The sequence below is a fragment of the Mycteria americana genome, chromosome 5, assembly GCF_035582795.1.
Source record: "Mycteria americana isolate JAX WOST 10 ecotype Jacksonville Zoo and Gardens chromosome 5, USCA_MyAme_1.0, whole genome shotgun sequence".
Taxonomy (NCBI): Eukaryota; Metazoa; Chordata; class Aves; order Ciconiiformes; family Ciconiidae; genus Mycteria; species Mycteria americana.
Genome location: NC_134369.1, coordinates 39,875,273 through 39,886,850, shown reverse-complemented (window position 1 = coordinate 39,886,850; position 11,578 = coordinate 39,875,273). Strand labels below are relative to the sequence as shown.

The 11,578-nt window shown below is 40.9% G+C and overlaps 1 protein-coding gene across 1 annotated transcript in view; it reads left to right on the top strand.

Annotated features, from left to right (window-relative positions):
* Window positions 1–997: 997 nt before the first annotated feature.
* CDIN1 (CDAN1 interacting nuclease 1) overlaps window positions 998–11,578 on the top strand; it is a 130,836-nt gene continuing 120,255 nt past the window's right edge. The window contains exon 1 of the mRNA XM_075503039.1: window positions 998–1,337. Within this exon, the coding sequence (XP_075359154.1) occupies window positions 1,237–1,337 (101 nt within the window). The 5' untranslated portion in view covers window positions 998–1,236. The remainder of the gene's footprint in view (window positions 1,338–11,578) is intronic.

Here is an 11,578-nt window from a genome sequence, read left to right as displayed (position 1 = left end):
AAGATTTAAAGCAAATTTCATGGATTAAGTGCCTGAAACCTCAAGGTTAGGATTCCAGTAGCCTGTATACAGTTCATGAATGCGATTAAACTGAAATTAAAGGGAATATTTATATTTCTCAGTCAAATGCATGGTTAATTCCCTTCATAACCTCTAGTTTTTATATGTCGTTTATAAAAGGGCATACCTATCTTCCAAGTAATTCAATAAAAGTTATTAAAAATGCCCAGCACAGAAACTAAGGCTTCCAACACACTGATATTTAAATATTTAGTATGTTAATATTTTAATATTTAATATTATTATTTGCTTGAGACCTAACAAACTTTGAAGTAAATCCAAGCACAAACTTGGCTGGTTTTCGTCTAAAATTTAGCGGGAGCCATTTCTGTGTGCATGTGCAACGCTGCAGGCCAATAACGCTCGGGCCCTGTCAGGATCCACAGCCCCAGCCCCACTACTTCATCATTTATTTTTTCTTTAAACCGGAAGAATCGGTCATTTCAAGGTGACTTTTGGAAAGGGCCTTGGAAATCATACTTTAAAGCCGTAATACAGCAGGGCTTACACACCCCATCCCCGGGCAGGCGCCACCGCACACGGCAGAAGGCCGACACACACGGCCCGCCCCGCCCCAGCGCACGTTGGTCTCCTCAGCCCAGGGGCGCGCGGGGCCGGCGGCGGGGCTGAGGGCGCGCCAGAGGCGCCCTAGGCCGTCCTCGCCCCGCCAGCTCCTTCCGCCCTCGCAGACGTTAAAGCAAGGAGCGGCTTGTCGGGCGCAGAGCGGGCAGCGGCGCAGCCAGGAGGCAGTCAGCGTCCTCCTCCGCCCCCAGGCGAGGCAAAAGAGGCCGCCTCTGTGCGGCACCCTGTGCGAGGGTGGCGGTACCTCCGTGGAAGCGCCATTTCCGCGCGGGGCACGGCGGCCCCAGCGCCGCGCACTCCCCTCCCGCCCGGGCGGCTGCGCAGAGCCGAGCGGCGCGGGATGGCGGCTCTCCCCGCCCTCCCCCCCGCACCGCCCCGGCCGGGCCGCGGGGCGGAGCTGCGGGAAGCGGCCGCCGCAGCCGCCCCTGACTGCCTGGGCACCGGGCTTGTAGCAAAGGGCGCCCCGGGGTTGCCGCGACCCGGCCTTCTGCCTCTCGCCGCCGCGGTGCCGGGGGCCGGAGCGGCGCAGTCCGCTCCCTTCGCCCCTCCCGCCATCGTGCAGGCCCGGCGCCGCGAGATTAGGCGGGGCGAGGCATGAAGCTGACCAAAGCCCAGTACGATGAAATAGCCCAGTTCCTGGGGCACGTGCAGCCCACCCGGCAGAGCCTGAGGAAGCTGAAGGAGAAGTTCCCTAGGTAAGTGCTTCCTGCCCTCCGGGGCCGCTGCCCGGCGCGGGGCGGGCGGCTCGGGCCCCGGCCGGTGGCCTCCGAGCTCGCTGCGGGCGGGCGAGGGGCCGCAGGGGGCCGTCCGCCAGCTCCAGCCGGTGCCCCCCAGTTCCAGGCCCCACACGGTACAAAATCACTTGGACACGCACACGGTCGTCGAGGGCAAGCGACAGCTCGCTGAAGCTACTGCTGGGAGCAGGGTACTTCTCACTCTCTGTGACCTGAGAAGTTGGCACAAAATAAAGAGCGCTTCCACCCCCGCCACACGGCCAAGTAAAAGCTCTCGGGTCACTCATGAGGCTCTTAAACACCAAATAGATCTTCTTACGTGGATGAAACCTTAGGGCTCAGGCCAGTCCTCTGAGAGCAAGGGTGGAATCTGGCCTGGGATACCGCTGCCCCTGTGGCTTAGGGAAAAGGGGCTTTCTGGACCTATGACTCTTTATTTGGTGCTGCTCTCCAGTTGAAAACTGGAAAAGGGATTATCTACTTACATGTGAGCATTCATCTGCTTCCACACCTGACCTGCCTTCAGAATTGTCAAAGGCATTTGCAAGTGACCATAGGCTAGCATGGGAAGGTGTACATGACAGAATGTGCTCCGTGCACTGATTGTTGTTGCCACAATTTGCTTGCTACCAACAACAACAGAGTTGTAAAGGACATGTTGCAAGGTTTTTTTTCTTTTTTTCAGGTTTGGGGGAAGCATTACTAGTGCTGAATTGGACAGGAAACCAAATCGGATTCTTTGGGGAAAGGAGTGGTGCTGTCCACCATTGTAATCTGCTACAATGCGCCAGAAAACCGCAGTTTTTTAAGTGCTGTGCTTACTTTGGTGAGAGAGAGAAATAAGTAGAACAGAAAATCGTTCTCATGCTTCCGAACGAGCCTTGCTAGTCTTACCACAAGCGTGGCTGAGGAAACTGAAGCTGTGTATAACTTACAGTAAGTGGATGAAGAGCCAACATTAACTTTGGCTTTTAAACCATCCAGTGAAATCTTTTCCTCTTCAGGAAAGTGTATTATGTAGTTAAAAATCAGGCTGAGGGAATAGCCCTGTTATAGAGAAGAAGCGATGCTAAAGCAATGTAGTTGGTTCAGCGCGTGCATTGAGTTGCGTTGTGGGGAACCCAGCTCACCTTGCACAGTACTTCTGGAACTTGGGAAACCACTTACTGTGACAGCATATGTCTAAGGAGCTTAGGCTTGGCTTTATCGCTTTGGTGCTAATGAAATTAGAAGTGAGTGTTTGTGTGTATATGTGTGTGCATGCATGCCCCACATGTACATGTTCTCTTTTTCTAGTCTCCTTATAAAGCTGTCTTGAAAGAGGGTTAGAATTTGGGTTGGTTTGCCAGGTCAGTCACTGTGTGTAGGAACCTGCTTCCAAGACAGATGCATAGGCACATGAGTGTCTGTAATAGGGAAAATAAGTTTGTCAGAAAACTACCAGGCCTTTCTGCTGATACTTTTTAGTTCCCAATCCACTCCTTTGATGCTGCAAAAGATCCATTGACTCCTCAGTTTCAGAACTTGATGACTCCTGAAAGACTACATACTAATAACAATGTAGAGTTATATCAGCAAAAAATTACGTTTTTTCGAAAGCAGCTGGCTCAAGTGTGGCAAACACTGAAAAGCAGAGATTACCTGTAGTAGTTGCTTCCATGATTTGCTGGCTTAACATACTGTTACCATGTTACCCACACTATGAGATGAGAATGTCCTCTTCTGAATTCTGCTCATAGGCCTCTCCTGAATTTTGTTTGTTCATCTTGGGAGAAGGCTAAAATCTTCTATTTGAATGATGAATGAATTGATACCTTTTTTAAAAAATGTCTGTCTTCAGTATATTTTGAGGAAGTCTGCCTGTCTCCTTTCTGTGAATGGCTCAGCAAGTGATGTTTCATTGTTGTCTTTTTGTTTATTTCTCATAGCAGGGCAGATGCAGAAGACCCTCAGAGAAAAAGTTTGAAGTAGCAAAATATGTTAGGCTAATGGTTTTGAGATGCAGTTAAAAAAAAAATTATGCATTCCAAGGCCACTGCTTGCCTTAGTAGCAAGGGAGATGTATTGAAATAGATACGTGTTATAATGTGAAAAACAGGCCGTCTCTACAACCGTTATCTTGTAAAAGATGCCAGCTGCAAAGATTTGTAAACTTGTGTGCCATCTTAAGTGCTAAAGGGGAGGCTTTTTCAGTGATGTGTTTTATAACTGTGGAGTAAGTTTCTTATAATCTACAACCTGTGTCATTCTCTTCTAGGATGAGAAGGGTCTGATTGGACTTTTTGGCTGCTTTTTTTCTTTATGAAAACGAAAATCAAACAAACAAACCCCTCACCCCACCCACCCCAACTTTCTAATTCACTCTTTTTAAGAAAATATTCCGGAAGCTGTCATGGCACTTGCAATGTGATGAAGGTGTCCATAACCAGTTTGTCATTATTATATGGTAACAGTTGCTGATTCAAACTGGAAAGTACTAACATCCATAATAGCTACTTTCACCTTGCATGTTCAGTCTTTCCCCAGGAAGGATCGTATTCCACTGGTAATGAAATACATAAATTGACAGTTTTCAAGTATTTCTGGTTCCTACTGCCTCATAGATCTTGAGAGTCTTTGGATTTCTGCATTAATCTGCTCAGGTTTTTTTCTAATACTGTCTTATCTATTGGTTCCTCCCTTGTCTGTTGTGTTTCTCACAGTTTATGCTCCTTATTTGTATAAACTATCTTTCACACTTTGTTACGGGCCTGCTCTTGTTCTGCATTTTCTCCCTAAGAGTAATTTGTAATTTCCATAAAACTATTGCCACGGTTTAGTGTGTATAGGTGTGCTATGTGGTGGCTGCCAACATGACCTGTGAATCTAAATCATTTTTTAACAAGGTAGTTTGTTCTTTACTATTATTGAACTACTTCAGCAGGTGAGATTACTGCTTCAAAAGGGTGTTGCCATGTGATTTATTAATGTGAAATAGTCAAAGTTAGACTGCTTCTAATACTGTTTATAAGTACCTTTATACAAGCATTGAGACTTTTAAAATTTTTTTTATGTTCCTGTAACATTACAGACAACATGGGTTTAGTCTGCTTTGCTTAAAATCCAGTTATTTTGCAAAAATAGAAACTTGGGAATCAAACTACTGGTCTTTATCTGTTAGTGCTACGCTTTGTATTCCATGCCTGGCAATTACCAATATATTTATTTATTTATTAATTTATTAATTCTTAAGGTATTTGTTACATGCTTAGCAGTTGTCTTCTAATGTGTTCATCTTTAACAGCAGAATTTTTGGATGACCTGAGGATTATCAAAATGTAATTTTGAGCACTAAGTACGATAAATCTCTGCCAGTATTGGGTCACTGATGTGCAGTTCCTTTGAGCTGCTTAACGTATACACCACTGGACTGATAATTCTGTATGTTCTGTGTTGTGCTCTTCTAAAGCATACCATGTTTTCTGCTTTGTTTCTCGCCTGAATTTATCTGCTTGCTAATAATTTGTGTTTTTCTTTGTAACTTCTGTATTTTAGTCTTCTGCTTTCTCTTTAGCCATGGGCTCATGTTCCTCTGTGATACTATTCTTCTCAATGAGACCTAATGTCTAAATTGGATTGCCCATTGTAGGGCTAGTTGTAGGAAATGTTGGGTATTGCAGGAAATGCTCTGAGAAAGTTACAATCTCTTTATTTTCAATGCTTGTTTCTCTCTTAAATAGTAGTTAGAGCTGCCTACAAGTAGAATCTTCTGCATAAGAATCATCTTAGCATTAGCTGTTTATGGTGACAAGATGTAGGTTAGACCTTTTAACTGTTTTCAAAGACTATTTTTACTTGTCCAGAAAAGTCCAGCTTCTAAGGGTTTGATTCATACCCAAGCTGATATTCTAGTACTTCAGTTTAGTTGTTTCGAGCATAAAGAAAAAAAAAAATCTCAGTTCTTCTGTATAGGGCAGAATACATAGTGTCTGTTCCGAAACTTTTCCTGAAGCTTCTTACCAATAGAACACGATTGACAAATGACAGGACCCTTCTCAAATCTATACCTTGTACATATTTTGCTGCTCTTCGTATCCAATTCTGATTGAATATTACAGTTTTCTTGACTGAAGGAAGTCAAGAAGTCTCTAGCAGGCTTTCCAAGGGTGTAAGGTTTGCTGACCCAATTCATTACGGTACTGTCTTGTTTTTTCTTCTGAAGTTTTTCATGGTTTGGTTCTGTTCCGAATCTTTGAGTTTCTTACACAACATTGTGCTTGAATTGGGGATTCCAGAAACTTTCTGACAGTGCAAATTGGCTCAGTAGCCTTGCATCTTTTAGAGATTCCAAAAACTGTGCTTTTCGAGTTCTTGCATTGAACTGTTGTGAAACATTTCATTCCATCTAGGAGTGCTATATTCTTCCATAGCACAATTAGTGCAGTCTGTATTGTTTCTTTTCCTTACTTAAAGTTGTTAAACAAACTTAGTGCCTCTAGCCCAACTTCCCTTTCCGTACCTTCACTTTTATTCCTGTAAAAGAAGCATTCTTTTTTGAGCCTATCTGAGTGCAAACTGTGTTTACAGGGAGTTTCAAAGTACTAGGATTTCAAAGTATTAGAATTTATAGCAGCTTCTCTGTGCGGGTCTTCACTTTTCTTCCGTGCATCTATTCAAAGAAGTACTGTCCTGTTTGTCCCTTCTGTGAAAGCTTCCTTTGTAGTGATCAGGAAGAGCTTTTCTTACAGCAGAAAGGTAAGGGAAGCTGGCATAAATGTGAGAGAAGAACTCCGCCCCCGCCCCTTCCTTTTTTTTTTCCAGTAAGGAAGAGAAAAACATGATGCACAGGTTCATATTGATATACTTGATATTTGAGTATGGATATTTGGTTCTAACATATGTAACTTCATGTTTGATTATTGGAATGCACACAGTCTTTGTTCCCAGAGCATATCAAGTGATGCACGATCCTCTACATTCATGACCTGTCTTCTTCCTTACTTATATCACTTCAGGTTTTACATACATTTTCAGTAGTTATGTTGCTCTTTCTCCAAATTACTGATAGCTTTATTAAATGACACCGGGTCTGGAAAGCATCCCAACAAAATTTTTCATTTAAAAAAAAAAATGTATCTGCCTGGTAATGTCTCACAATGTAAATTGGAAAATATAATCTGTTTATTTTTTGCTCATTTTTGTCACTTTCTTAGCGATGGTTCATACTGAAACAAAGGCCCTAAAGAAGTTTAAATGTATGACATCAATGTTACTTATTTTACCAGCTGTTTAAGACTGAGTTAACATTTTTTCTTCCACTTTTCCAGTGTCATTATTGCCTCTCTTTTTGGGTTGTAGAGTTGGGGTAGATAGGCATCTGATTTTCCTCTTACAGCCAGTTTTATTAACAAGGAAATATATTGCTTTTTCATGAATAATTTTATTCTGCCTTTGTGCTGTCGCTTAGATTATCAAGCAGTATTGATAAGCCCAAGGTTGTTGCAGTTGGAAACAAGAAGGTAGAACTACTCCTCTCTTTCATCTCCCCTTCCCCCCCCTTTTTTTTCCTTTCCACTTCTGTGTTCTAGTACCTGCTGCTAATGGAGCCTGGAGATTGAGTCAAGGTGGAAGGAGAATTCTCTATCCTCTGCTCTAGTGCTCCTTGGAGCTGCTGTTACCCAGGAAGGAGGACAGTGGAGCTCAAGAGCAGAGGGCAGCTAGCTCTCTACGTGGATTTCAGAGCTCTAGGCTCAGAACTCAAGCACAGGTATATTAGACAGGGAAATCTTATATATGAGCAGGCAACCTCCTGGTGTGTGACACTTCAGTTGCACTCTCTTCTGCCTGGAAAGGCTCTTGTCATAGCAAAACTGACATAATTCTTGTAACTTTTCCTGCTCTCCCTGCTCTTCTGAGTAGTTGGTTAATTATTTTGGAAAGCAGAGAAACTAGGCTGTTTTTCTTTACTCTGCAAACATTGATCTAGCAAATCTCATTTAGAAATTTGCCTTTGTGCCTGAGTGCTAGAAACTTATTTCTTTTACAAAAAAAGAAAGTATAAAGGCACATTTTAAGCTCCACCTGCTTTTCTGTATTCTCACTACTTAACAGTGAAATAAATTCATGCTCTGCCTATATAAACCACCTCATCGATTTCAGTAGACCAGCTCATGAGAGAAAAGAAAGTGGACATTAGTAGGAGATGCAGACTTGGAGGGAGATGCTAAATGGCCATTGGTATATTTCCACCCTGTCTATTTTGTAGTGGCAAATACTTTGCACTGCTGTACTGTGTTTAAATGATCTGAAGCACACAGCTAGAGCAGCTATGAAAATAGTAGAATTTTTAAAGTTTTGTATTTGTTTTTTCTTCTTTAATGTTAGACTTCAGAGTAAACAAAGTTTTGCACTACTGTTTGGTTTTGTCTGTTATATGTAGCAAAAGCCGGATATAATTTAAAATTTCTTAAGTACTTGAAGTTGCATTTAACCCCACAGGTAAACAGATTGATAATAAGAAATGAGAAAGAGGTCTTGGCTCATTATTTGAAAAGAAAATTAACAATATACAAGTTTTCAGAAACGACCTACAATAAAATGTAGCATATTCAAAATACTCTTAAAATAAAATAAAAATTTACTATACAAAGTAATTTGTGAGTTCTGAACTGATAAAGGTGTTCTCGCTATTTGAACCCTTGGTAGGATATCTAGTGTAAGATATTACAGCTTTGATAGGCTAAACCAGAAGGTGGTACAGGTTTTCTTTTTTCACTGTAAATGTCAGTGAACTATCTTTAAAGAACTTGTAACTGGTTGGATTTGGTATGTCTCACTAAAAAACTGTTTGCTTATGCTATGACCCTAAATAAGAAGGATACTAATCCTCCCCTGTAATAGAAAGTATTGCGTGACGGAAATTAACTAAATCGGCATATAACTCAGAAGAACTTTGTCTCCTCCATTATTCATTAGATTAAATGTAAGATACTTATTTAAAAGCTAGCTATTGATAGCAGTGAAAGCTTTCAGAGTAGGGAAATACAGTTTTGCTCAGTTTGGGGACTCTCCAATACCAGCAGACAGGATTTAGACAGAAAATTCTTACGTTGGCACGTGTAAATTCTAGGTCTTCAAGACATCAGTGCCTTCCAGATTTGTTTGGAAAGAGATGGAAAGGACTTTTTTAGAGTTGTTTGCATGTTATCTATTAACTAAAAAGTAGATGACATGTATAAGCATGTGCCAACATGAAAGTTAATTTTGAGGGAAGTTCATTGTAGTTTTCTGTTACAATTTTTATGAATGTAATCATTCTCTTCCTTTTATAAGCATTCCCACATATGTGGTCCCTCCTAGCAAAATGCAAAGTTATTTTAAAGGTTAGTCTTGAAATTTTGTTTGAAATACACAACCAAAATTAAGGTTGTACTTTCTGAATTCTTGAGTACTGATAAGTCTCTTCCTTCTCTCTTAACCTTTTCCCCTTCCAGTACAGGAAGTGCTACCATATAGGAGTGTACTGATCATTTTATAAAAAAGAAATCACACAGAACAGGACTTATTACACTTGTGAAATTCATTTTGACTGAGTAAAGGGAAAGCCTGTTTGGCCTTGAGGAATTTATACAAACCACTTATAAGCCAATCCTGTATGCTTTGAAGATTTGATGGTGACGTACAATGATTGGAGGGGGCCTCTTAAAGCAGACGTGGAAATTAGTTCCCTATAATTTGAAAATGCATTCTGAGTCTGTTATAGCTGTGTGTTAGATGCTCTTGTTTAATACAGAGGAAAAGAAAGAAAGGTAAAAAAGAAGAAGAAAAATACAGAGAGAAAAGAGGAAAAGAAAAAAGGACAGAAAAAAGAAAGACAGAAAAAATAAAAATAAACAGAAAAATGAGAAGAATATAGACAAGAGGGAAAGGAGAGGAAATGCAAGAGAAAAAAGGGAGAGAAAAGAGAGAGAAAAAGAAAAAAGGAAGATAAAACAGGAAAAGAGAGAGAAAGAGAAGGAAAAAAGATAAAAAGAAAGGGAAGGAAAAAAGAGAGGGAAAGAAGGAGAGGAAGAAAGAGAAAAAGAAAGAAAATCCTTTTACATGTCAAAGCTGGGGGAGTTGTCTTGGTCACGGTGTACATTACTGCATTAGTCCATGAAGTTTAATTTGGTTGTACTTTTTGCCACCTCACAAATTCCATGGTTGTAATAATCACCAGTAGTATAGGAATATAAGTCTTGTGGCACTGTTTTTTTCTAAGTATTTCATTCTAAAGCAAGCTTGGTGTCACCAGACAGACCAACAGATGTCTGTAGATTTAAGGGCTAGATTATGGTGGTTGTTAAGGAAGGATGAAGTGGAAGTTTTAACACTGACCATATGTGCATTTTAATTGACTTGTGGATTTTAGGATACCATTATATTCATGTTGCTTGTACTTAAGGACAATGATGATAAAAATGGTAATTCTTGATTGGATTTCAGAAACAGTTCCATACTGTATCATTCTTCTGAAGCCTGCAAACAAGTCTAGGCTAGAGTTTTATGAGCAGAGGGGATTTGCTATATCAGAGAGGAAAATATTTTATTCATGTATTGTTTTTTGGACAATCATATTCTGGGCTATATTACAATGGCACGATAAATTGCTGAATACACTGTCTGCTGAATATGACCTCACCATGAAAAATTTGATGCATTAGAGTAGGAAAGGTTGGAATATATCAACCTTAGCTGACAAGGGACTTTGAATTTTGACCTAACACAGATGACCTTTGTGTGCAATAAAAGTGAGTTTAATCTCCAGGTCAAGGTTGAGGTGAACGGTAGGGCAATGTGGATTGGTTTGTGCTAGCTATGTCTGGATCACACCTAGCAAGCAAAGAAATCCAAGGTCTTTGCATTTCAGAGTAACCAAATGCTTATTTACCTGAAGTTTACTCATATCTGTTACACTACCTTCAAAAACCGTGCTGTACTGTAGACAGTGAACTCTTCAGCAGCTGTGGACTAATTCGTTTGAAGCTCAGTGTTTCAGAATAAGTGTGAGGTACGTGTATTCTGCTCCTATAGATCATTGAATAGGTAAGCTAAATAAAATTTCTCCTCTAGCATGTAGAAGAAAGACTGTCAAGTATATTGCCTTGCTATGAAAAAGGCAAAATCTAGAAGCTTTATTTCTTTGACAGCTAACCTGTCTTTGGAACATCGGAAGTTTATTCCTAAGTGGCTTATGCTTTTAGGAGGAATACAATTAAGAGAGCTCTGATATGTTTCACTAGGCAAATACAAAGAAAATGGGTCCTTCTGAGCACTCCCTTGCTGTAAAAGGTATTTCATCAAAAAAAAGCTAAGTTACAAAATGTTTTGGGGGTTGCCTAGGTTACATAATAAAGACGTATAGATTAATTTAAATAGAAGATTGTCCTGTTTTATAGTAGTCACAAACAAAATCTGTCTTTTTAACTGGCTGGTGTTCCAGGAGTGCTCTTTTACTAACACAGTGACGGTACATGCCCTGAATACTTTTCACAGATAAGAGTGGTAGCGGTGGTGCTGTTGGAAGGAGGGGGAAGGAGGGAGTTCTCTTTAAATCAGCCAGGAAAAAAAAAAGTTTGAGACTAATGGAAAGAACCTCTACTCCTTTAATAGAGCCTGCAAAATATATTCTCCAGGACTGATCAGCTCTGAAGGCTCTAGAGGTTTGATGATTGGAATGGCAGGAAATCACGCTTTCAGGACATAACGAATTGACTAGGCCATCCATCATTTGTTAGCATGCGCTGAAACGCTGGGTTTGTGTGCAGAGGTCTGTGATTTAGTAAATACTTGGGAGATGAATAGAGCTTACACACAAGGGAAGATATTGCTGTCCTTCAGCAGCCTTAGACACAGATCCCTGCTGAGAAGGCCGTCTGACAGCAGCTCATCAGTAACTGGCCTGTCACAGTCAGTGATGCCCACCAGCCATCCCCAGTATATTAAATGCATTTTTAATATCTGCTTCAGTAGATTTAATGAAGAAAATTTAGTTTCCATACTCTGATCACTGCTTCCTCAAGTGTTTTAAAGCATTGAGTGAAGCACTTCCAAGAAAGGAACTGTGCTGATACCTGGAGGAGTTGATTGAAAATGAAAGTGAAACAGAATGCAAACAGGAGTGTTATTATCCAAACAGTGTCCTTAAAGCAAAACAAAAATGTTTGGAAAAAGCAGTGATCTTC